At 41.7% G+C, this 27,859-nt stretch overlaps 1 protein-coding gene across 1 annotated transcript; it reads right to left on the bottom strand.

Annotated features, from left to right (window-relative positions):
• Positions 1–613: 613 nt before the first annotated feature.
• ireb2 (iron-responsive element binding protein 2) lies at positions 614–26,967 on the bottom strand. The gene is given in 24 exon segments (XM_028584660.1): positions 614–1,499; positions 2,087–2,272; positions 2,647–2,769; positions 2,990–3,137; positions 3,716–3,858; positions 3,997–4,101; positions 4,725–4,849; positions 5,658–5,814; positions 5,901–5,985; positions 6,545–6,680; positions 7,108–7,267; positions 7,732–7,848; positions 7,968–8,068; positions 8,172–8,304; positions 8,306–8,344; positions 8,594–8,733; positions 9,360–9,543; positions 10,825–10,894; positions 11,142–11,372; positions 15,577–15,714; positions 15,919–16,084; positions 16,455–16,538; positions 19,442–19,572; positions 26,932–26,967. Coding segments are annotated over 23 exon segments (3,003 nt in total). The 5' UTR covers positions 19,563–19,572; positions 26,932–26,967; the 3' UTR covers positions 614–1,388.
• Between the last annotated feature and the right edge of the window lie 892 nt (positions 26,968–27,859).

Below are 27,859 nucleotides of genomic sequence, written 5' to 3'. Positions count from 1 at the left end.
TGCTTTAACGTAGCCTCGACCCACTAGCCTCAAACAGAGATGAGAGGCTACAGAACTCTGGTTAGCGTACTTCTTTCTAACGTCACACACAAATTTTTAACATTTTCAAACAGGTAGTCCTCAGCCCCAACCAATGTGTTTATTTCCTTTATTTGATGGTGACAGTGATAGACAGGAAAGGGAGGAGAGAGGGGGGGGGGGGTATGACATGCAGCAAAGGGCCGCAGGTCGGATTCGAACCCGGACCACTGCAAAGGACTCTACTGGGTGAACTAACAATGTTTATTTAAGTGACATCACTTGAGGCAATTCATCAGATTCCAAACAGCGCCCACTAGAGACACTAAGGATTTATACACATTTTTCAAATATGCTGTAGTACTCCCCAAGACCTGCAAACACACTTTGGTGTGTAAAATCTGCGGATTTCCCCTTTAAATAAATATTCACGCTAACAACGCTGAACACAGCAGGTAGTCGGTCTCGGGCTGCAGAAGAGATTTAACTCGACACTGGAGATACAGAACTAAAGGCTATTCAGGTGACTCAGGCGTGTGATCTCGCAAAATCTATCGTTTTCAATCCTACTTAAAAATATCAATTTAGACTGACAAACTTGTATAATTTACCTTTAATGTTATGCAAAGAACTGTCAGTTGCAGTAGGAGTGGTGATACAGCAAAAAAGACAGATTTCACATTTTCCACATAACACAAATGAGTATCAGGAGGCAGCTGCTAAAGGGGAAAGGGAATTTGACTAAAGCAATGTCAACAGAACTTTAATTTACATCAGATTGTTTGGCCCCAATAAGAAATATGGGCAAATGACATCAATTCTGCAAAATGAAACAGGCCGATTGATAAAAGAAAATGGCTATACCGCACCCTAAAAACAATGTATGCATGCTGTAGTACCTAGCACCATGTAAACCTTTCTAGGTCGGATTGTTTTATGTATTTATTTTTTTAAACAACAACAGAAGCAGACAGGATTCATTTCTTCTTGGGTCACTCAGGACGCGGTGAATTCAGTCTCCAACACAATCAAACACAAATAATGATGTTCAAATGTTGTCTAGGGTACAATCTTCTTATTGAGTGAAAGTCACCACGTCTTCCTGCGCTTTGGACTGTCTACTGTTGCAACTGGAGAGACGGTCACGTGTAGTGATGGAGAAGAAGCTCCGGTAAGTCTGAAAACTGACATCTCATGACTCCAAAAGTCTGGAGACGTTCATCCAGCTCAAACAGACAAATCATCGGTCTTTATGTTGCTCCAGTGAGCCGTCTTTTTTTTTTTTTTTCTTCCATCCATGCTGATAATCTGGTGAAATGATGACTGCTTGGCACGATCAGTAGGGCTTGGGGAACGGGCTGCAGGCTGTTTCAGAGCAAAGTCCGAGCAACGTATCTAAGGAGACCTCCGTGCCGGAAAAAGATAACCTCCTTCTCGGTGTCAAACAGCGCAGTGACGGAGAAGTACTTTCCTTGGCTAGTCTGCAAGAGAACACAGAAACAAGTCCTTCACTTAACGGATTATCAAAGTGCCTTTATTAAGTTAAAACTGCACTGGCTTTTGGGTATTTTACAAACATCTAGCAGCAAGATATTTTTTTTCCTCAGGAGTTGGTGGAGACCAAAATAGCGGTAGAGAGTCAGTATCGGACTTCTATTCTTTAGGTGTGCAAGTAAATAAGCATTTGCTAATATTGTACTCTAGCTCTAGCTCTACATTGGAGGATTTTCTGCCCCTTAGTGGGCAAAAATCAAACAATGTAGCTTTTATTTTGTTAAATAATCTTTGGAAATCATTGTTAAGGACATAAATACTGTCCATATCAACAAAAAATATTTATTTTTTTAATCTGAAAATCGCCAAGTACTGTGGCCAATAATGAATACTTCTTGCCACCGCCACAAAGAAGTATATTAATTCAATTAATTTCATTTTACTGGGATTATTCACTCAGTATTGACATTGCTTCCCAGGAAGTCCTGGGTGCAGAGATTAACAAACAAACAATACAGACACGTTTGTGCGTGTGACAGTTATCGCAGCTCAGGGCCGACTGCCGGTTATCTACCTGGACAGTGAGCTGCTGCCTGGGACTCAACCTGTCGGGCAGGGTGATGGTGAACCGCTCCTTCCCGCTGAGCTCCAGCGAGTCCGCGTTCTCGCCGGGCAGGAACTGGAGCGGTATGATGCCCATTCCCACCAGCTGGTTCTTGTGGAGCTTCTCAAAGCTCTCGGCAATGACTGCGCGCACCCCCTGTCCACCGCAGAGAAGCAGGCGAGCGGCAAAAATAAGACACACAGTGATTGAGAATATGTTAATCACTGCTGTAGAGCACTTCCACATTAAACTTTAAATTGCCATAGAGCCATGATTTGAGTTGGATGCATTATGAGCAAAAACAAAAGTAACCTCATTCCCATATTCTAATATGACAGCAGATTAATTCATATATTAATATTGCATTGTAAAAAATTTGGAATGTAAATGTTAAAGTTATATCAAGTGACGAGAGAGTGAAAACTTGTTGCCTATCATGTCGCCTGGTCAGTGTGAGGTAGTGTGTGTGTGTGTGTGTGTGTGTGTGTGTGTGTGTGTGTGTGTGTGTGTGTGTGTGTGTTGCAGTTTACCAGCAGGTATGGTCCTTTGGCTACCCAGTCCCTGGAGTTTCCCGAGCCGTAGTCCTTGCCTGCCAGGATGATGAGGGGAATGCCGTCTCTCTGATAGCGATCAGCTGCCTCAAAGACATCCAGCTGATCAGAGACAGACAAAAAGGAGGACATTTTTTTAGCAGCAGGTCTGACATTGAAAGAACAAAACCAGCTAGCCTGGCAACTGACAACGCCAGACAACCACGATGCTACAGCTCAAAAGGTCTCAAGTAAGGATTGGTGTTTGTAATAGCCGATACGTAAACAACTGCACGAAAAAAATCCCCCTCTGGGTTACTGGTCCGAATACGTTCACACTCACTGTCTGGCCTGAAGGAATGTGCAAAGTCTTAGGGCCTGGTTTTCCGATGAATCGATTTTGGAGCTTGATGCTGGCGAACGTGCCTCTGGTCATCACTGCGTCGTTCCCTCTGCGAGCGCCATACGAGTTAAACTCCCGCGGTGTCAGGCTAAGGGGAATATTCAAAGATGTTAAAACATTTGCATTTGTACAGTGATAAACAAAAAGAAATGGTGTCCAGTGACACTTACATCCTTTGTTGACACACACACACACACACACACACACACACACACACACACAACAAACGTCATTGTGTACATACATCTGTACTTCACATTATATCATTCAATACTTATTTGTCAGTGAAAATTGCAATACATTTTGGTTTACAAAAATACATTAATTTTATTGAGTTATTGTTCTGTTTTTGCCACAGAAACATTAATCTCCACCAATAATTTCTTTTGGTTGTTTTAATTGACAATATTAACCAGTTATTCATATCTCCAGGCAAATTTTGCATTGGCATTATCTTCTCTGACCTTGCCATAAACGTTTAAAAAATAATAAATTATTGCAACTATTAAGACCAAAATAAGTCGTTTTGCGCAATCTAGGACGGTGATGGGTGACGAGGACATGCAGTTATCTGAAAATAATGTGCATCCAGAATCTAGTGTTCTCCAGTCTGGACTTCTCATATTTCATCGTGACTCTCACCAGCATGTCTAATAGGAAACTGACCGTTTGCTCTGCAGGTACTTGGCGGCGGCGCTGACCCTGGCTATGCTGCCCGCTGGCGAGATGTGGTCCGTCGTCACTTTGTTGCCGAGGAACAGTAAGACATGAGCGCTCTCTATCGACTGAGGAGGCGGCACCTCTATACTCTGAGACAAAAGACAAGCAGAGGCAGAGGAGGCACTTACTGTCTAAACTGCTGCTGTTCTTATTTCTGCACTTCCTTTAACGTGTGAAATCAGGAGACACGGCAAAATAATGATTACCACAAAGGTCTGAAGACTTACCAACTTGCTGAAGAAAGACGGCGAACGGATATATGTGGACTTGTGATCCCAGGGGAAAACCACAGAATCTGGACATTCAATGTTGTTCCAAAGCGTGTTCCCTTTCTGGAAACAGAACGGTGGGAGCAAAAAACAGTTACATAATCATAAATGCACTTGATTTAAAGTGCTCATATTATGCTTTTTGGCTTTTTCCCTTTCCTTTATTGTGGTATATATCTTTTTTGTTCACGTTATAGGTTTACAAAGTGAAAAAGCCCAAAGTCCACCCAAAAAGGACTTACCATCTCCAACAGCAAACACTGTTCACAAACTGCTCCAAACAGCTCTACTGTAGTCCAGCCTTTACTTCTGTGACGAACGTTGGTCACTTTATAACACATGTTATAATGCTCACCTAGCTGCTAGCGTGGCACTCCCTCATACTCTGCTTCTGACTGGCTAGTAGTCCTTACCTAGGTACTGCGCATGTGCGACTCCCAACAAAGATGGTATAGAAGTGAGATGTCTCACTCTGCAGCTAAAACAGAGAGCTCAACACACAGGGTGAAAAGAGAAGCTGCAGCAATGTGCAGTACGACAAAAATATGTTTTTTTTTTTTTTTTTAATTAAACCATGTAAACTTATTCTGATATGACCTCTAAATACAATTATGAACCTGAAAATGAGCATAATATGAGCACTGTAAGGGAAAAAGACATAAAAGAAGTAAAGATTGTTTCCTGACCTCCATTCTTCCCCTGAGATCCTTAAAAATGGAGGAGATGACTGTGTCCTCCTCAGTCTGTTGGACCTCCTCCCTGGTTGGCCAGATATCACAGAGGTACACCTCCTTCCCCTCTGAAGTCACACCTGCACCAACAACAGGATGCTCAACGTTAGCGCCATAAAAAGAGAGATTATAACACAGATCAAAGATTAAAACGCAGCTCTTCTTGTCAACATCTGCTTGGTCTGATGAAAACTGTTTAAGAAGCAGAAATTGGAAGTGCTTAATATAAAAAGAACTCCTCAGCTTAAGCCTTAAATGCTGCTTTTTTGTTTTGTTTATCTTCTGTTAAATGTACTGTAATTATCACTACCAGATAACACAGTGGTTTACACTTTAAAGGAATAGTTCGGAAAGTTTGAAGTGGGATTGTATGATGTGAATTTCGAACTAACCCTTTAAAACACCAAATTCACAAAATAACACAAACAAACTAACCAAACGAGGCAGCGACTCGCGTGTTCTGCGACTGCGAGGTAAAACAAAGTTTTTTGTAAAAGGAGTCTGGTGGCTTTGAAGAGAGCGTTCATGTATACAACGGCTTCGGTTCTCCGTTGGAAAGGGCTGGCTGACGGCAAGGTAAAGAGGTGAAATATTCTAAATATAGCTTACACTTAAACCACTATCAATTCTTTTTTTTTTTTTAGGCACGACTTTTTTGAGGTGGCTAAAATACATTTTGCGGCTTCCCGCATCCTCAACTATCCCTTTAAACTACCCACACTGCATTTCAGTGTTTTTCATTTAATCTAGGGCTTATGCATGTCTGCACAAGACACTGAATCACTAAATGTTCACTCTCTGTAATCACCCGTATTCCTAAAATCCCAGAATAAAGCTCAGGTTTTAGTGGAGCAGCTTAAGAGAGCTCCTGACTTGTGCCTTCCTTACCCAGAGGCTCTTTCTCAAAGTCGATTCCCACAGTGCCCGCAAGAGCATAAGCCACCACTAGGGGAGGGGAGGCCAGGTAGTTGGCACGCACGCAGTCACACAGGCGGCCTTCAAAGTGCCTGTTGCCAGATAACACACCGCAGGCCACCAGGTCTCCCTGAAACACAGCAGACCATCAACATTTGATTGTTGTGAGATGCAAATCTACAGAAATAGCTCAATGTAGCATCATGGAACTCTCACCTGTTTGATTGCATCCACGACAGCTTCTGGTAACGGAGCCGTGTTCCCTACACAGGTGGCACAGCCGTAACCAATCACCTGAAACCTGTGGTGTGAAGGAAGTCAATCATTCAGAATTCTCTTTGGTCTGTGTCTAACACCACTTTTACACACAGACTAATTATGACACCGCATAATTAACGCATGTTTAACTTGTTTTAATGTTTTACTTTTTTAGTCCACAATGCTGTTAATAGGTTAGTACTTGATCGCTAGCACCGGAATAAAACAAAAAAAGTCTAAATTTGTAGCACTGTGACATGTACGGTCTTACATTAAAAAATTAGAAATATATTTTCAAAGTACCAGTATTTTTGATATTTAGGAGCCGGCAGCACCAGCTGTAGAGAGATTTAGTTTGACGTTACTAAATAACTACACCCATTAACTGCAAGGTGTAACTGTTATGTGGCTAATAGACAAAACTAATGTTAGCTTGTTAATATATTACCCATTGAAGAGTAATAATATCTAGAGAGAAGAGAGATGAGGAGCAGCAAAGGTCTACTGAGATCCTAAAGTTAGAACTATGGTACAATTTAGTAAAGTGTAGGTTTCTCTCTTGGTGTTAAAGGGGCATTAGTGTGTATGTGTGTGTTGCTAACCCCAGCTGGCTAAAGTAAGGCAGCACTCCACTGGTATTGAGGTAGTGAGTGACCATGCCACTTCCAGGAGCCAGGCTGGTCCGTATATAAGGCTTGACAACAAGCCCCGCCTCCACAGCCTTTTTGGCCAGTAGACCTGTTAATCACAAAAACAGTGTAATGCAGATTTACCTGCTGATAGTAGCCACAACGGTGAGTTCAGTTTCACAAAACAGCATATTCTTTTTTTAATGACAGGAAAAAGGTGAAAATATGGAGTGTAAGAGTGCAACCATAATTAGATTAATGCTTGAAGGATTTACTCAAGTGAACAGAAAAAGAAATGTAAAAAGAAAACAGACATGCTGATACAAAAAGATCCGCTGACTAGAGACTCAGAAAATGCCAGTCACCTCAGAACAAAAAACACAATATGCATTGCCTGATAAGAGTTACGAGCTTGTCAATCTTACATGTTCAGTAGAATTTAAAAACCAACTGACTCATATGTACGGTATATGAAATCAGGGAATATTTTCAGAGGGAATCTGATCATAGTTTCATCTTTTGACTCAGTCCTTTACCTGCAGTCAGCATGACAGACGGGTTGCAGTTGTTGGTGCAGCTGATGACGGCAGCGATGACCACCGAGCCGTGGGACAGCTGGTACTCCTGACCACAGTGCAGGAAAGGAACCCGCGTGCCCTGCTTCTCCTTAGAGATATGGAAGCCTTTGAAGCCAACCTTCAAGCAAACCAAGGACAATAAACTACTTGTTAGATAACACTTAACATAAGGGTATTTTCACATAGCCATGGGAAAGCCCTGGACGTCCAAGGAAAATGCAAGTCTTCCTATTCATTTTGAATGGGGGTGGCAGGGTGGCTGCCGAAAAAAACCCTCAAAAAGTTGAGAGAGATTTAACTTTTGGAGAAAGGCAATCAGACGTCACCCTGCTATGGCCAATCACGTAACCCAGGAGTCTAACCCAAGTTTCTGTAACCAGCACAAAGCACAGCCACTTCGTCTCTTTTTTCTCTATCTGTGAAAGAAGCTGCCTGTAAATGCGTTTGGAAATGTCAAGATCATAAGAAACAAATTGTGAAATGTAAAGTCTAATTGTGCTACAGTGTGGCGTTAAAAACACAACAGGACGTCACACCATGGGCCATTTAAGTGGGTTTTATTGTGTATTTTTTGGATGTTACCTTCTCATCAAGACAGCTCTGGAAGTCTTCTTTCATGCTGCTGACTGCCACTCTGTCCTGAGGCCTCTTCGGTCCGCTCACATAGGGCACTATGGAAGTCAGGTTGATTTCAATCACCTGCACAGAGATGAATGGTTTTCATAAATATATACATTATATATATTTATATCTATTGTCAGTCACACTCACCCATCTGTTTATTATTAGAGAATTCACAGCATGGATTGACACATTACCTCAGAGTACTGGGGGTCTTCTGAGGGGTCTTCATAGATTCGGAAAAGTTTTACAGCCTTCATGTAAGACTCCAGCAATTCAAGTTTTTCCTGCGTAAAATCTGGGAGAAACATCACGACACGTTAGTTAACAACCCCAAAAAATGCTATGACAGAATCTCGTATTGTAACTCTTAATAAGCAGTATTGCTTGTGCTGGCTCACTTGTCTTTTTAAAGTGCTTGAGTGTGACTTGGTCGACAGGGAAGAAGCTGACAGTAGCATTGTACTCTGGGCACATGTTGGCGATGGTGGTTCGGTCGGGAGCTGATAGCTGGGAGACACCAGGTCCAAAAAAACTCGACAAACTTCCCAGCGATTCCAGCTTGCCGCAAGTGCTGGAAAATCCACAAGACCCATTAGTGAGACACACACAGGCAAAGTGTTTTTCCTGCATATGCTGTCACCTATACAGTGAAAGCGTAAAATGTAGATTTTTGTACCACATTTATAGATGATACAGTTTCAGGTTTCTTTCTGATGATTCTAAACTTCACAACTGTGAAAGTCCTCCACCACTAGTGAGGTTTCCATCTTGTGTGAATAAAAACATTTTCTCCGCATGACGGAGAGCAGTGGAGCGTTACCTTTGTGATGCAGAGGACAATGTCAATGGATGTGGTTAGGGGGTTGATGGAGCCCACCAGTTTACAGCCCACCACCTGAGGAAGGGTCAGCGACACTGGCTGACCCAGCATCACGGCTTCTGACTCGATTCCCCCAACACCTGTAGGAGGAAAGCACGAACAAGATTCTTTTTTTTTTTTTTTTTAAATCAACTTGCCTGGTTGACAAAACTGGTGAAAACTTTAAAGTGCTCATATTATGCTCATTTTCAGGATCATAATTGTATTTAGAGGTTGTACCAGAATAGGTTTATGTGGTTTCATTTTTTTTTAAAAACACCATATATTTTTGTTGTATTGCACATTGCTGCAGCTCCTCCTTTCACCCTGTGTGTTGAGCTCTCAGTTTTAGCTACAGAGTGAGGCATCTCACTTCTGATACATCTTTGTTGGGAGTCGCACATGCGCAGTACCTAGGTAAGGACTACTAGCCAGTCAGAAGCAGAGTATGAGGGCGTGCCACGCTGGCAGCTAGACAAGCATTATAACATGTGTTACAAAGTGACCCACGTTCGTCACAGAAGTAAAGGCTGGACTACAGTAGAGATATTTGGAGCAGTTTGTGAACAGTGTTTTCTGTTGGAGATGTTAAGTCCCTTTGGGCTTTTTCACTTTGTAAACCTATAACATGCAAAAAAAAGATATATAACACAATAAAGGAAAGGGAAAAAGCCAAAAAGCATAATATGAGCACTTAAAAAAAAAAAAAAAAAAAAAAGAGGTTTACCCCAGCCCAGGATGCCCAGGCCATTGATCATGGTGGTGTGCGAGTCGGTTCCCACCACACTGTCGGGGTAGATGAAACCGTTGGTGACCTGGACCACTCTGGACAGATACTCCAGATTCATCTGGTGGACTGCACCAATGTCCGGAGGAACCATGTTCACATTCTTAAATGCTTTTGAACACCACTGTTGGGTGGACAGACAGGACAAGAACAATAGTTAGAAAAAACATTTAACTTTGTGTCTCACTCAAGGTATGAACACTGTTCTGTTCTCTAAAGCGGACAGATAGCGAGTTCTTTTACTTTTCATTGAAAGCTACAGAACATTTCCATGAGCCATGAGTAAACCTGTTGACTTGTTTTTGTCAAACAATACATTCTGCGTAAAGTATTTCTTTTGAGATGAAGACTGCATTAAAAACTTTTGGGAAATACACTCATTCGCTTTCTTGCCGAGCGTTAAGATTAGAAGATTGATACTACTCTCATGTCTGAAGCTATAACCAGCAGCCAGCTAACTTTGCTTAGAACTAATTCTTGGGCAGGACCAGTTGCCAGGCAACCAGCGGAGACTCCAGGAAAAAATTGTCATCACATCAATCACACGTCAATCACATAACTTGCTTTGTGGTTATCACACTTGTGGTTTTTAAATGGATTAAACAAACAAGCTACAATTTGCACGATTTCCTTCAAGACATTTCTCTACCTCTGATTGTCTGATAATAGTACAGAGCCCGTGGAAAATGTGCCTGTTTGGAATGGCCGATTGCTTGGCCTGTGGTATTGCTGCTTGTGGAATTCTTCAAAACCAAATTTTACCCAAAATTATTACAGGACCAAACCACTTACTCCACTGTAGCCTATAGCCTACTACTGACTTACAGTGTAGGCTACGTCTACATCAGAGGAAGACGTTGTAGGCCTACCTACTGCTGTATTTACCTGAGAGAGAACGGGGCAGAATCAGAACTTTACACTTGCACTTTAGATGTGTGTGAATTTCCCACACCAGGAGTAATTTATATAGTTCTATTTTATAGTGATCCAATATCTGTTAAAAAAAAAAAATTCTGTGCAAAATGTTAAATAAATAAATATTTGTGTGTGCTGTAAAGTGGTTAGAAAAATTAAATCGGAATCGGCTAAAAATCGGTATTGGCTGGCCTAACTCAAAGAAAATCGGAATCGGCCTAAGAAGTTGTAATCGGTGCATCTCTAACTGTAACACGGGGGGTGTTACAGTGGGGGGGCCCCACCCACCGCTGTTGTAAAGCGTTCTGCATGTGGCATCTGATGTGCAGGTTACCTTCCCCCCCAAACACGGACACACATACTGTACATAGAGATACATCTCGCTTTATTAGATAGATAGCCTGCCTATAAGTGGCATCACGCTCTGTCTGCCACTTGTCTGTGGTTGTGTTTTGCATGTGTGGGACTGTAAAATTAGCTCTTTCTGTACCTTAAAGAACTGAAGCCTCTCTTTGTTTCTGATCAGTTCCATTTCCTGATTCTTCAGAGCTGTTTCAGTTCTGCAGAAAATAAGAGAACAGGGCAACAGTAAACATACTAAAGGGGAACTCTGTGTCAAAAAGTGATATGTCAATTTGACCTGTTTAAAGGGGCTGAAACAAAGTAGCGATTTATATTCTATATAGAGTCTGGAGATATAAGACGTAAAACTAGGACAAACAAAAGTGTCATAAAAAAACAAAAACATTTTCCGTCATTTCATCTCATATATGGAGTCATTGATCTACAGCTCCGTGTCAAACTCACTCAGACACAGGCTGCAGGTGGAAAGGGCAAAGGAGGGGCGTATTCTCGATCTGCTGGACAGAGGCTGCAGGTCGACCCGAGGAGGCTGGAGAGTCACTGCAGGCAGCTTTACTACAGGAGCCCCGCTGGCCCCCACACTGTGAGCCTCGCCTGGAAGGTGTGGAACGGAAAGGACCCTGGCTCTGGTTTGGGCCGTCACCTCCACCTGGGTTTGGTGCATTCTGTATGGCACTGCGGATAAAAGAAAGAAATGTTAGGCCATGATCACACTTGGAGTCTTTTTTTTTTTTTTTTTAAGCTGCCAGCGTCTGTTTTACATTATAATCCTAGGGATCAAACCGTGTTTTCAAAAAATTAAAAAAAGTACAAAACGCCCTAGGCCAAGCGTTTTTTGACAGCTTAATAATGACAAATGGTGTAGCGAGACCTGTTGTTGCCATAACAACAAGCAAACCGATAGATAGACTTGTGCTGGTGTCGGAGCACAGCGAGTTATATAGCCGCTTTCCGAATGGAGGGATTTTTGCAGTTCCGAGAACATTTTTTTTCTCGTGTTCCGACTGGACCAATTTGGGGATTATTAAATTCCTCTGGCCACAGTTACTGTAACTCTTTCAGCTCCTACTTCAGGGCAGGGTCTTTTCCCTTTTCCCTATAGCGGTAGTTAGATGGCTGTGTTATAATAACAAAAAGGTCAGTTCCTATGGCCACTTGGCCAGTGTGAATGCAAATGGTTAAACTGGTTTGGGGGGAGAGTAGTTAGTAGAACTGTTTAGAAGTGGACTGTTCCTATAACTAGGTTCCTGTAACTACTTGGTCGGAAAGATATGATATGACCAGGTGCTCTCTGTTCAGGGAACTCGCTTTGTTTTATCTAACGTTGGAACTAGCCCCGCACCTCTTTTAAAGCACCTAGACGTTAGAAGGCACACATATCACGGGGAGGGTGGGGTGTGTGGATGGGTGGGTCCGTCGGTTGGATAACAACTGTTGTCTGGGATGGGGAGGGCGGGAGTGGGGTGGTTCTGGCATCATGCGCCCTTGGATGCCCCACTCCTCCCCCCTGGGAAGCCCTGTGCCCCCCCCCCCCCACGGGTCAACTTGCTCCATGGCCACGGTGGGGGCCGGAGCAGTCGGAGGAAATAACTGGCTCATTCACCCTGCTCCTCAATTCCCACAGACAAATACCCCTCCTACCAAGCTCCACCCCCACCCCTTTATTTATTTATTTTTTCTATCCCTTCCTTCTGGTGAGCCTCACCTAATCAAACATACTCAAAACTTCATACCCAATCCCTCTCATATCTATAACACAGTGCCATGACTCAATATTTCATACTATAACCACAAAAACACTCAACATACACACACTTAAGGCCTTGACACACTTGATGGCCGACCGTCGGCAGAAAAGGCAGTCGGACTGATCAGTCGGCTCCCCGAGGTCCAAAAAGTGCCTCGGAACACATCGAAGCGACACCGACTTGAGCATACGTCCTGAGCGTGAGCAAGACATAATACTTCTCCATAACAGCAGGCAGCGCTAATCTATAATGTCGCCCAAAAAATTAAAACCGGAAGTGACGAACGCGTCACGTGGGTCTGGCTTCTCCCAACATAATGGGAGAAATACAATCTTGTATTTTACGAAAATAGTTTACTGAAAAGGGTTTCTGAAAATTTTTTAGGTGAGAAATAGGCCATGCAGTTGCTGAACCTGTCTTCATTTCAGATCGACAAAGGTCACTCGTCACTCATCCCACTCGTCATTTCCGGGTTAGCGCTCCGCCAATCAGATTGGTCATTGAGTCCGACTGCCCACCCTCCGACCCAAGTCGCCCAAAATGAAGGCCAACGGCCCCTCAGACGGACGAGTTGGTGTCTCAGGGCCTTAACACACACCATGCGGACACGCCTATTCCTGCGCACACACGCACCTCCCCCACCCCCATTGTAAACTGTCCCCTGTAGCATTTAGTCAAATACTGTCTCCATGGCCCAATCCCAAAGTGAGCACTGAGGACTAATAGCCGAGACACACCAACCAGACGGCCGACCGTCGACAGAAAAGCCAGTCGAGATGATCAGTCGGGTCCCCGAGGTCCAAAAAACTGCCTCGGAACACACTGAGGCGACACAGACTTGAGAAACGTAATACGTCTCCATAGCAGCAGGCGGCGCTACTCTGTATTGTTGCCCAAGAAATGAAAACCGGCAGCTGATTGGACAAAGGCGTCACATGAGTTTGTTTTCTCCGGAAATTCAAAGCCAGACTGTCATGGTTGCCGTTCAGAATACGATCTCATATTGTACTAAAATAGTTCACTGAAACATGTTTCTGAAAACATTTTAAGCGAGAAATAGGCCGTGCAGCTGCTGAATCTGTTTTCATTTCAGCTCAACAAAGGTCAGTTTAAAAGATTTTCGTCAGATTTTGAGAGACTATCAGGCTCATTCCGCTCGCCATTTCCGGGTGAGTCCCGACTGCCCTGCCTCCGACTGAACATGTCAGGTCGGCCAAAATGAACGCCCCCCAGACGATTATCGGCCCTGTGTGTCCCGGCCTTAAGGACTAAAGACTCACAGACTTAATTGATCTCAGGTGCTAAGTGAGTGAGGGTGTGAGGCCACATCATTGACATAAATATAATGGACCAATAGACCCCGTTGCTCTGGACGGAGACCAGTGAAGGCTATTAGAAGCACTTTTCCGGTGATCTCTTGCTTTAATGCGCAGCCTCCAACTGACAGAGACAACGTAAATGTGACGTGAGCAACGTGTCTGAAAGTTGTAAGTCTTCTGGTAGCTGTGACAAGAGAAATCTCAATCATTTCCAATCTTACAGAGACGGAGAGTGTAGGTATATGTAAGGAGATAACATAAGCACAGGCTAATTAATGCTAACTAACATGTTAGTTAACATTAGTAATTAAACCTAAACAGCTAATGTAAGTCGAAACTGCCTGCGAGCTTCTCCTGTACTATACGGTAATTCCTCTACTGTGCGACAGTAAGTCACTTGGTTATGACACAATCGTTAGCTTATTTACAAAAACGTTTACTACGGAGCCATAACGTGAGGTACAAGGTAATGGAGCCTTTTATACATTGTCGTGTTTCTTTAGAAATAAACAATGGACAAATAGAGTCTTTAAACGCTTCAGATGTAAAGTTATTCGCAGTCAAGTGAAAAAAAAAAAAAAAATGGCGGTCAGTGTAATGCTAACAAGAGGTGATCGCTTTGTAGCAACAAAATGGCGCCATCGGAGGTTCGCGTTCTGAAGCGAAGCTTACCCCCTTGGGCCACATGGGCTCAGATAGGTATAAATGGGATTGGGACAGCACTTCACGAGATCACGTTACCTTGGCGACGTTTAATAACAAAGATGTTGCTGACACTTGCCGGTTTGGGAATTTTCATTTTAAGTTTGTTGCTTTCCACACGGCCAAGGCACAGGAGACGGTTGCCTGATTCCACATTCTTTCAAGCTCTAGTTTTACAAGCTGGAAAACAGGTTGGTCTGTTCCGTGGCCGTGTGTCGTGCTATTCTATGGTCGTGCTGTTGTTTACCTTTGTAATTTCCGGATTTCCCTATGGTCTCCGCAGTAAATGTCACAACGTTTTGAACTGTGGGTAATTCCCTTTGGTGAAGTCTGCATCGATGCAGACTCACGAAAAGGGCTCGGTAAGTGTGTACTCAAACCCTCACAACCTTTGAAATCCGACATTGGGACAACCCTAAGCCCTTACGCATTTCGCGAGAACGCGCACAAAAGTCTGTGAGTCTGTGAGTCCGGACTTTGGGATTGGGCCTATATTTTTTTGGATTTTGTGTTCACAAGCTCTGTTTATGTATGTCAAATAGTCTTTGTATGCTGTATGTTACATGTCTTTTACACTCATTTGGGTTATGTAAGGTTTTTGTAATTATTTGTATAACACCTATGGCAAAACTTAATAAAAAAAGAAAGAAAAAAAAGACAAGAAAAAAGAACTAACACCGTTTTGTCTTATCTAGCACCGCTCCACATAGAACTCTTGGGGATGGGTATATATATATATATATATATATATATATATATATATATATATATATATATATATGAAACGTAGCCGTAGCTATTGTTTTAGCAACAAAAGACGCTCTCGGCTGCTTTTTGGAACCAAAACGCTGCCAGCTTCTTCCCTTTTTTTTTTTTTTTTTTTTAATACTACAGAAGCATTCTAGTCAACTTTTACTTGTCAAAAAAGACACAAAGTGTTGTTTACGTAAATACAGCCAAAATAAGTAACTTTTACTATTTCAGCTTTTTAGGAATATAATAAAAAAAGATCCACTAATCAAAAGTCTAATGTGTCCATCTTTTACGTCTATGTTCTCACTTTAGTTCATTGTTAATATATGAAATGGGAAAATATAAATGCAAACACACCATTTGCTATAATCAATCTGTAATGAGTGGTCTACGATGAGGTCTGTGGGGCATTTAGGGTTGACCAGGCTGGGGTCCACGCCATGTTTGGCCACAGCGTCCCTCATGGCTGCCAGGTCCACCATGGCAGGAATACCACTGTCAAAGGAGAAGAAAAATAATTCAACCTACCCTTCCTTCAGGAATTTACAGGAATATTCTTCTTGTATAACGCAAAGTATTATAATTTGAATAAATTGTTTATGTCAAGGAACACAAATAAAGATCATGATGACACAAGATCTAATGAGCCAACTCCTGGTGGTGGATCAGCTGTTTTACCCAAATCCTTGTGAAACTCACGTGAAGTCCTGGAGAAGGACTCGCGCTGGAGCGAACGGCACCTCGGCTCTATTCTGCTGCTGCTGCCAATCCAGAATGTTCTGGACGTCTTCTTTTTTTGTATAAAAACCATCACAGTTACGAATTGCTGCCTCCAGTAAGACACGGATGGACAGAGGCAGCTGGTCTACACAGAGAAACAGCAAAATGTGGCGTTTAATTTCGCACAGTAAACAATGTGTAATTAAATCTGATTGTGTAACTGTTCAACAATTACCAACATCTACAGGTATATTTTACAAATGTTATTTAGGCTATAACCGCTGTTTACTTTTCCATGCATTCATGTTTACACTACTATCCTTTGACACTACTGTGGTTAACACATTCTTATTATGCAATAGCACAATATGCTAATATATTTCTACTGTACGATCTCGTACTACTTCTATGTCGTGGAGATCTGAGTAAATTAAGTGCTACCCGGAAAAGGTCTTGAAAGAGGGACGTGTGTTTAAATATGTGCCCTTTCCTCCAGTCATAGGGCCTGAACTCACCATATCTTGGATCATTTAATTTCTGTGGATTGAAAAACTTGTTGCCATCTTTCAGTGTGTCGATTAGATGACTATATGGGTGCTCTGCAGAGGGAACACAAACATGTATTAATACAACCATAACTTCTGCCTGCTTTAACAAGTCTAGGACATCATATGTGATCACCTCGAATCATTTTTGTTTTGCCCCAGCAAGTCTGTTTGAGCCATGAGACTTCAAAATGAAGTGGTATAAACAAATGGTCCACTACCTCACTAACAACATTTACCCAGTGGAGAGCTCCTCAAAACAAGGCAGATCAAGCAAGGAGAAAGCTTATGCCATCTCTAAGAAACTGGCAGGGTTTTCTGAATTTTTTCTGTGCCATTTGTGGTTTGTGCATATCATAGAGTATCCATAAAATTGGCTAATAGATAATAGGAGTGGGAATCTCTTGGCACCTCATGATTTAATTCTGAGGCCAGCGATTCGATTCTAAACCGATTATCGATGCAACAATTTTTTTATGTACATTTCCATGCGTGATTTTTTAAAATATACATATAAATCTGAGTTTGCTACTCAGAGTTTGCTAATCACTTCCTAGACAAAGCAGCTAGACAATGCTTAGATTTTGACATACATTTGTCACACACAAGTTTTAATGAAATGTTATGTCTACTGAGGTTTTTGTTTTGTAGTCATTCCATGCTTAAGCCTTAAACTTGCTTGTGAAAGTCCCCTTCTCTCCCAGTAATCTTCCATGTCAGAGGCTCAGTCATGTTTAAAAGGTGGATAATTGGCTTCTTAGAACATGAAACATGAGGTGGTCAGATGTATTGTGATAAAGTAGATGAACAGCCTATATATGTTTTGCCTAATTATTTTATGTATGTCTTATTAGATCATGTGTATATTAAACAGAATTTAATTTCTTTTTCCTTTTGGCCATTTTTGTGTGTTTTTTTCTGCACTCTTGCCTAAAGTCTAAGTTGTTGTCCATTATCCCATCCTCTTTCAGTCACTCTGTTTTCTGATTTGTACTTGTCTGGAGACAGTAACTTTTAAATAAAAATCAACACATAATTATTTGATTATTAATTTATCAGGATCGAGCATCAAATGGTTCTAGAAAGAATCGCAATGCATCTAAGAATTGATTATTTTTCCCACCCCTAATAGATAATGTTAACAAGTAGCTGAGCAGTTGGTTTCAACAACAGCCAATTATTGACGGTGGATTTTATAGCAAAATGTAAATGAAGAGAAAAGAGAAATGAAATTAATCTTTCTGGTCTCATTTTTTCCTTTGTGACATTTAAATGTAGCAAAGTGAGCTCATGCAGGATGTGGTTACCTTAACCAAAAAAGTATTGTATCAGATTCATGGTACTTTGTGACAGCACAGACTCAAAAGGTGGTTGGTTTGGGCCAAAAGACGACTGCTGCTGAATTTAGGCTGTAGCTCTTTAATGTTGATGAGATTCTCCTTTAAAACTTGTATAAAAAGAGTAATATTGTTTGTCTTGGCTTAGCACTACTCACTGGTCTCTCAACAGGACATCATGCTGTAACTTTGGCTCTCTGGTTACTAGCTTTGAAAGAAACCCTTGAAACTGCATAGAACACACTAGACTTGCCAAAAGATTAATTGAATATTGTGTAAAATGCCTACAGCATGCACTATATATTGGGTATTTACTGAATAAATACAAAAAGGAAGAATGTCCTCAAGAACACTCATGCAACCCTACAATCCATCAAGAGGGCACGCAGAGGTAAAACTTGAAGGAAAAGATGCGACCACACATATCACAGAACTAGTTTAGTCTTACAAAGCTGACAATAAACCAATTTGACACACATGGGGTTTCATATCTTTTTCATCTGCAGAATTTCCTCCTCTAAACACTCCAGCAAAGCATTATCACTGCCGCCCGAGATGAAATTATGTAATTTAGCTCAATTTAACTAAACAGGCATGAACCAGTTTTGAAACAAAGATTTTATCATAGACAAATACTGATTAAAGAACAGTGTGCTGCAACATATTTAGTAGAAAAAGGCATATGGAAGAACTATTTTAACATTCAAAGCTAAATGGATTCTAACTTTACTGTGGAATTTGGCCTCTTTTGGTCAGATAATTCATAAGCAGCTTGCAGTTCACTCCCATGTTGTTGTTTTTACTTTATACATGACAGATTTGCCTGACTCAGTGAGATGCTTGTCAGTTAGGTAGTGTTTTCAATAAAGGTACATTATGCAAAAACTAAAAGCCATACCCTAATGCAAAGCAGGCAGAATGGAAAGTACAGTATGCTTTATATACAACTTAAACAAATTTGGTTTTTGCTTTAATCGGACAACGTCATTGGCACGATAACCTATAATCCAATTTCCAACAGATACATTAGATGTTAATATAAAAAGGAATAACAACATCGCGATGGCAAGCTAACGCGGTGAGAAATGTATAAGTGGTGATGACAATGCGGACTGTAAACATCCTCATATATCAAATAATATCTGCATGTTTCCTGATAGCAAGGTAACGTTATGGAAGATGGCTACAAAGCTAGCTCACACTGGTCCTTATCGTAGAGCACATACGCTAACCAACTACTTATCGTGCTACTGGCTGAACGTCTTGACGAGATACGAAAAAGATGTAGGTATATTAGCACACAATTTAGGCTTATCTATAAAGTACGCGTACGCCATTTTTAGCATAGCAAAGACAAATCTAACGTTAGGTTGCGGTGTTAGCTAATTTAACAGCTTGCTTAGTTTTAAATCAAACATTAACGTTACCAAGCTAGCTAGCTAATGTTAGCTGGTATATCTCCCAACAGTTTGACGCCGGCACTTTATGTAATAGTAACTAAAAGCAAACGACAACCATTTTAAGGGGAAGGATGTCTTTTAATCGATTCCTGTCTTTAAAGGTAAAAGGCTTATCGGATGACGGCTTGCTATGTTAGGTTAGCAGAAGACACGTCTTTACCTTTGACTGGTGAAGGGAGCGCCATGATGACTTCTGAAATCAACACACGACCAGTTCTGACGACTGCACTGGCAACCCCGAGCCGACCAATCAGAGCAAGGAGATCTACAGCCACGCCCATTCATCAATTACTGACAAAGTAAAACACAAACAATGACATTTTAACCGTCTATGATTTTAACCATGTCTTTATGTAAAGTTTAAACTTTAAACCATAGACATTAAACTTTAAACAGTAAAAAAAGTTAACTCAATGTCACTTTTAGCTTGTATTAGACTTTTTGGCCACATCTCATAGTCTTCACCCAATGGAGTTTGCCCAGTTGTCATGGTGGTCATACTGTATATAAAAAATGTGTTATTAAAAATAAATGAAAAGGTGGTCATTTATATAGGAAGGGGGTCCTTTTAACAACTGAACACACTCTATCCCCTAAGTAATGTAGTAAGAAATGTGGTTGAAAGCCAAGAAAAAGTGGACCTCTCTTTAGAAAAGGCACAATACTATACAACATAATGTACAAATAAAACCAGATAGTATTGAACAAAAAGGAATAGAAAACTAAATCCAAACAAAAGTGAACTGGAACAATACCTACATCATCTGCATATCACACATTTAAAATATTGCAGCACAGACTTCTTTTTTTTAACATTTTTAAACTCTGCATCTTAGCCATATATATATATATATATATATATATATATATATATATATATATAGCTTTTTATACTTATCTTTTAAGTTAAAGTAGCAATACCACAGTGTAAAAATACTCCATTAGAAGTAAAGTACTCATTTTAAAAAAATTGACAATATATGATACCTTATGAAAGTGAATTATTATTATTGCAGATGGTGAGTAAGCAGCATTGTATTGTTGTAGCTAGTCGACAGGTAGCTCATGTCACGCCCCCGCCTGCCGTGACTTCTACACGGTGACAGTCTTTGTGTGTGTCTGTGTGTGTGTGTGTGTGTGTGTGTGTGTGTGTGTGTGAATGTGAATGTGTTTTGGTTTATTTCTTCATTTTGTTATGCCTGCCGTGTGTTTGGTGTGTTTTTTTTTCTCTGTCTGTCTGTGTTTCTGTTCACGCCTACATGTTCCACAGAGTGAAGACACGCCCCCCCCCCCCTCGTTGATTCTCCCCACACCTGGTACCAGGTCCAACCAGCGCCCCTGCTACTCATCCTGCTCCATCATCTGCCTTCAGATGCCAGTCTGACTTTCCTCTCCCTGCTGGATTGTTGCTGACCACTGAGTATGCTTTTTCACCAGCCTTTGAGATTTGGATCCAGTCTAGTTTCTTGTTGTTGTACTTCCCTGTCTGCTCCGCTCCCTGACGCTACTAACTGGAAGATCTCTGTTCTCAGAAATAACCCCCCTTCAGAGTCCTCTGCTGCCAATAGTCACACCACGCAATGGAACAGCAAGTCTGCAGCCCCACTGAGGAACACAGCCCAGCACCCCCTCTGGCCTCTGCCAGTCCAGCCATGTTCGGATCCAGCACCCCCCACTGCCAGTCCAGCCATCTTCGGACCCAGCACCCCCACTGCCAGTCCAGCCATCTTCAGACCCAGCACCCCCACTGCCAACCCAGCCATCTTCAGACCCAGCCCCCCCACTGCCAGCCCACACTCACAGCTTCAATAAAATAAGTAATAATAAATATTCTTTACCACCTTCTCCAGTCTGTGCCTGAGTTCAGATCCTCCTTCCTGACAAGTCATTGTGTTTAATTTCCAGCAATGCATCGTATTTTAAAAATTATGTTTTGTATGAAAAGTCTTAATCTTGGAGTAACTAATAACTGAAGCTGTAGTTGAGTTAAAAAAATAAAAATAAAAAAAAGGGACAATATGTCACTTTGAAATGTAATGGAGGAATAAAGTGTCATAAAATGAAAATACTAAGGTGTAAAAACTCAAAATTGTACTTTAGTATTTGAGTATATTCAGTCTACCACTGGTGAAGAGGAAGGAGAATATGAAGAAAACGAGGCTGGAGAAGAAGATAAAGAGATAATTAGTCCTGACATCATCCTTAAAGACATCCAGGTTCTGTATCCATCCACCAAGTTTGGCCCTGACTGATTTATAGAGATGGACCAGTGTTTTACTCAAAGAAATGTGATAAAAAGTCTGTTTCTAAGGTAAAAGTCAACTGCAACTATTTTGAAGTAACTATATCAACAACTGGGAATTGTATTCTGTGCTGAAACCAATTTTTTGGGACACATAAATAAGGTCCCTTAGTGAGCTCAGTAGTGAATATGGGACAAAAGAAACATCAGGAAAATCTTCAAGAAGAAATCTGAAGCAGATGATGATGGAACAAAAGCAAGAAGAAAAAAAAATCAACATTAAACAAATACAGTGATAATCCAAAGATGTTTTGTTATGCATTCTGCGTCACCTTGTGGTCACATCATTATTTGGTTCATGCTCAGTGTTTTTACAGATAAATATGATGATTCTTCTTCTGTGTTTGTACTGAGTTGCATCCAGTTAACTCCTAAAAATAACAGTAGCAATGAAGCTGAATCACCTCAGAATTAAATATTAGAGTATAAGCAGCATTGTAATGTTGTAGCTAGATGGAACAAATGCTAATGAGTTATTATATTTGGTAGTTTAATCAATATTAATTCATCATATTTCATAAAAATATATAATTTGTATGTAAAACCTTCAAGGCCACACTGGTGTTTTGACTTTGACTGACATCTCCCTAATCGTTCTGTTGGAAACTTAGCCAGTTATTATTTTTAGTGCGTAAAATATGGTGATGTCAATTAATTTCAAAGCATAGCTCCACTCAATTTTGCACACAAAATGTGAGATTAGCTTTTAAAATATTACGCTTTACATAATATAACAATTAGTCAATTAATCAATGCAGCTGATTCACAGAAATTAATTGGTAACTATTTTGATTGTTGTTGAAGTAATGTTTTAGGAATAAATGCCATGTTAACAGCTTTCCAGCTTTTAATTAGAATATTTTTTAACAATCTTTGTTTATTTGGAATGATTTTGAGGTTTAAATGGGTGGTTTGACAAAATAAGCATCACATAGTGTCAGTTTGGGCTCTGGGTAATTGTGATTTCCAAATTATATAACTTAAAACACACACATGTTTGAAATGATAAATGAACAATAAATCATTACGTTTTAAGAAGTGACAAACCAAAGCAAGTTTATTCTGACCGAAAAAGTTAAGTGTTAGCTTGTTGCAGCTATAACGGTTTTCATTCATTATTTTGTACAGTTCCCTTTAGATTGCACACTGAGAATGAAAGAAGTAAACAAAATAATATTACAATTTTTTTATTTCATAAGCTAAATACACCAAAAGTCCCAAACAAAATTTCATATACACAGCTATAAACAATACATTAATCTAGATATAAATGTGTCCCCAAAAATAGTCAAGTATATATATATATATATATATATATATGAAACTCTGACAGGAAGAGTTCTGGCAGACCCAAAGCCACAACAGAATCAGAAGTTTCTGAGTCAACAGCTTGCGTGATAGGCGGCTCACAGGACAACAGCTTCAAGCACAGCTTAATAGTGGTCGTAAAGCAAGTCTCAGTTTCAACTGTAAAGAGAAGACTTCGAGCTGCAGGTTTGATGGGTCGAGTTGCAGCAAAAAAGCCATTGCTAAGACGTCTGGGCCAAGAAACCTGGACCAAGAAACATCGTCAATGGACTACTGAAGACTGGAAGAAGGTGCTATGGACTCAAAATTTGAAATCTTCGGTTCATCACGCAGGATTTTTGTACGCCGTCGAGTAGGCGAAAGGATGGTTCCTCAGTGTGTGACATCAACTGTCAAACATGGATAGCCTCCATCCATCCATCCATCTTCGTCCGCTTATCCGGTGTCGGGTCGCGGGGGGAGCAGCTCCAGCAGGGGACCCCAAACTTCCCTTTCCCGAGCAACATTAACCAGCTCCGACTGGGGGATCCCGAGGCGTTCCCAGGCCAGGTTGGAGATATAATCCCTCCACCTAGTCCTGGGTCTTCCCAGAGGCCTCCTCCCAGCTGGACGTGCCTGGAACACCTCCCTAGGAAGGCGCCCAGGGGGCATCCTTACCAGATGCCCGAACCACCTCAACTGGCTCCTTTCGACGCGAAGGAGCAGCGGCTCTACTCCGAGCTCCTCACGGATGACTGACCACCCTATCTCTAAGGGAGACGCCAGCCACCCTCCTGAGGAAACCCATTTCGGCCGCTTGTACCCTGGATCTCGTTCTTTCGGTCATGATGCAGCCTTCATGACCATAGGTGAGGGTAGGAACGAAAACTGACCGGTAGATCGAGAGCTTTGCCTTCTGGCTCAGCTCTCTTTTCGTCACAACGGTGCGATAAATTGAATGTAATACCGCACCCGCTGCGCCGATTCTCCGACCAATCTCCCGCTCCATTGTCCCCTCACTCGCGAACACAACCCCAAGGTACTTGAACACCTTTACTTGGGGTAAGGACTCATTCCCTACCTGGAGTAGGCACTCCATCGGTTTCCTGCTGAGAACCATGGTCTCAGATTTAGAGGTGCTGATCCTCATCCCAACTGCTTCACTCTCGGCTGCGAACCGATCCAGTGAGTGCTGAAGGTCGCAGGCCGATGATGCCATCAGGACCACATTATCTGCAAAGAGCAGCCCACCGAACTGCAACCCCTCCCCACCCCGACTACGCCTCAATATCCTGTCCATAAATATTACAAACAGGATTGGTGACAAAGCGCAGCCCTGGCGGAGGCCAACCCTCACCTGAAACAAGTCCGACTTACTACCGAGAACCCGGACACAGCTCTCGCTTTGGTTGTACAGAGATTGGATGGCCCTGAGTAGAGACCCCCTCACCCCATACTCCCGCAGCACCTCCCACAGTATCTCCCGGGGGACCCGGTCATACGCCTTCTCCAAATCCACAAAACACATGTAGACCGGTTGGGCATACTCCCAGGCTCCCTCCAGGATCCTTGCGAGAGTGAAGAGCTGGTCCGTTGTTCCACGACCAGGACGGAATCCGCATTGTTCCTCTTCAATCTGAGGTTTGACTATCGGCCGAACCCTCCTTTCCAGCACCTTGGAGTAGACTTTACCAAGGAGGCTGAGAAGTGTGATACCCCTGTAATTGGCACACACCCTCTGGTCCCCCTTTTTAAATACTTTGTCAAAACAGCATACCAGTGTTTGTGAAGGGTATGCTGTTTTGATAGCCCCTTGTTTACAGTTTTTCTCAATTGCTTAAACACTATAACCAGGCTTTTGAACTAAAATTTCAAAACCATAACGCCATTTTTCAAAAAGCACACCCATTTCACTAAACTATAAACACTATTCCCTGGTTTTGACACATGAGTCAGATTTGTTGAACTGTTACTGCAAAACTCTACACACAAATCCCTCAATTTCTCATTGCCTACACCATGTTGTCATTTAGAAAGCACAGCATTCAATATTGCTCACTCAAGTCAGGACAGCTGAAGCTCAATTAGCACACAATTACCCAGGTGGAAACACTACGAGTCAAAATTGATCACACACCAATCAGAACTTTCAATAGATAGATAAAATGGCCAGAGTCAGTTCATTGAGTTTTGGAACAATGGATCCACAGAGAAATGACGGTCGAGGAGGGAGAGGAAGAGGAAGACGAACAGGACATGGTCGAGGAGGGAGAGGAGGAAGACATGGTGAAGGACGAGGTAGAAGAGGAGGACATGGTGAAAGACGAGGTGGAGGAGGAGTAAGGGCAAGGAGACAAGCAGTCTCGGATGAAATTCGAGCCACTTTAGTGGACCATGTTCTTGTCCATGGTATGACCATGAGGGAGGCTGGGCAACGAGTCCAGCCTAATTTGAGTTGCTTCACCGTCGCCTCCATCATCAGAACCTTCAGGGAGGAAAACAGGTAGGTGTACTTACAGTACGACTGCTCTGTACAGTAACTTTTGAGTGCTGTACTCTGTGCTTTGACATCACATGCACTGTTGTACTATGCTTCTGTAATACCAAATACATCCATCAAATTTACAGTAATGCATGCTTCTATTTTTGTAGGATACAGAGACGACCATCTGGTGGTGGGAGGCTAAGGCTTTTGTCAGAGGAGCAAGAGAGGGAGCTTGTAAACATGGTCATTACCAATAATGTAATCCACCTGCGAGAGATTCAAAGGAGAGTGATTGAGGATAATAATCATTTTCAAGGAATAAATTTCATCAGCCTTTCCACAATTGATTGCATCCTCCGAAAGCATCGGTTCTGGATGAAACAGGTGTACCGCGTCCGTTTTGAACGAAACTCTGACAGGGTAAAAGACCAACGAGTGGAATATGTTCGGGTATGACTTTTGATGAAGGAGAAGGGGGAGGAATATAATCGGCCATCGGGCTATTGTAAATGTCCCTGGTCAGCGTGGAGGGAATGTCACGATGTGCGCAGCCATCAGCCAACGAGGGGTACTCCACCGCCATGCCAGTCTAGGACCCTAGGTTGCAAAATATTGGGTTAACCCAATATTTTCCAACCTCTTTCTGCCTGCATACTCTCCATTTCTTAACCCAATAAAGGAGTTTTTTTCACACGTGTTCACCTCCTTCAGGCCATGGAAGAAGGCTGCCTAGACATATCAGTAGATGCGTGCCAGGGGTGGATCAGGCATGCAAGAGGATTTTACCCCCGCTGCCTGGCTAGGGCTAGAGCTTTTGATGTGGACGAGATTCTCTGGCCTGACCCAGAGCAAAGACGGGATGCTGATGCAGAATAATTCTTTTTTTTTTTTTTTTTTTTTTTACTGTGTAGTACTGTAATACAGTAATGAATAAAATGTGCCAATGTAACCATTGGTTGTGCCTGAAAAGGTTTGTGGCAACATAACTTAACAGTTTTGGAAATGTTGAATTTATTACACCAGTGTGTAAAATGAAGTTTTAGTGTGTATGTTGTGACGGCTTGTGTGTCCCGTCTGAGGTCAAAGTTTGGTTTTTCAGCAAGAGTTAATGGTTTTGATATAGTGCTTCATTTTGACCTGAAAATAGGTTGTTTGGTAAATTGGGTGAGACGTTGTGGATTTGTGTTTACTGTTTTGAGAATACGAGGCATAGTTTCAAGAAATGTGTTTAAGCAATCGAGAAAAACTGTAATAAAAATACAGTTTCTACAGGGGTATGCTGTTTTGATAGCCCCTGGTTTAATAAAAATAGTTTAGAAAAAAGATAGAAAAATAAGCATTAATCATTTAAAAGCAAAACATTAGTCGATGTGTTTAATCTCGGTCAGATGGCGCCAAACGCTAGAACCTCGAGTTGACACCAGATTTAACGTTTTAACACGACATTACGCAACTTTACGACTCCACTTGCTAAAAAAAATGTATTGAAAACGTCTGTCAACATTTCTTGTGATTGTACAAGGCATGCAATTAGGTAATGTGTATATAATATGCGATATACTACATCAACACTTACCGCTTGTAATCTTAGGTATGCTGAAATGATGGTTTAAATTTAACGCATGCGCAATTCCACAAATTTCCCATTCTGATGGGTACGGTGTTCCGTCAGAACACCGGCCACGGCTCGCCTCAGAGAATCGGAGAGCCCCACTCGGTGCCGTGTGTGTGTGTGTGTGTGTGTGTGTGTGTGTGTGTGTGTGTGTGTGTGTGTGTGTGTGTGTGTGTGTGTGTGTTGTAGTAGTAGTAGAGAGAGCGAATGGGAGAAGGAAGTTTGTGTGAGGTGGACCTGGTCACCACAGACCCAAATCTTCTCAGCTGTTGCTACTGTCATGCTGCACTGTCTCTTCATGTAGCACATTATGTTTGGCACATTATATGGGTCGTTTGGTGGTTGTATTTTGTATAATTGTTCAAATTAAGTACATTTCAGACTTAACTTGTACTATGGTAGATACTAAATAAGGTCAGTGGTAGGCTATAAAAGGCTGCCAGTTTCCATCTGCTGCTATATGGACCACATGCTGCCTGTGGTGTTCAGTTTGCTGGTTGCGATCATTGCGTCCATGTTTGTGTTAATTGTTGGTGAAATAAACACCCGTTGATCTGCACCGTACCTCTGCCTCAAGCCTCCTGCTGTAATTATCCAACCGCTATGCGGCCATTCTAACAATGCCAATGTGTATGTTTACTGTCGTGCAAAAACTGTTGCCCTTGTTTTGGAACAAATGCAAGTTGCATTTGATGCTATACAGTCACACCTGTTCCATCTCAAACTGGTTTTTAAATGCTGACAAAACAAAGGGTATGCTGTTTTCAAACAAAAAAAAGGTGCCAGCAGTTTTACTTTCTATTACATCCACACAAGGCACCCATATCCAGTTTGTAGCCTCTTATAAATACCTAGGCACTTTAATTGATGAAAATCTTTTCACCTTTTAAAG

The sequence above is a fragment of the Perca flavescens genome, chromosome 8, assembly GCF_004354835.1.
Source record: "Perca flavescens isolate YP-PL-M2 chromosome 8, PFLA_1.0, whole genome shotgun sequence".
Classification (NCBI taxonomy): domain Eukaryota; kingdom Metazoa; phylum Chordata; class Actinopteri; order Perciformes; family Percidae; genus Perca; species Perca flavescens.
Note: the sequence above shows the minus strand (reverse complement) of the source record. Positions and strands in the feature narration are given on the sequence as shown.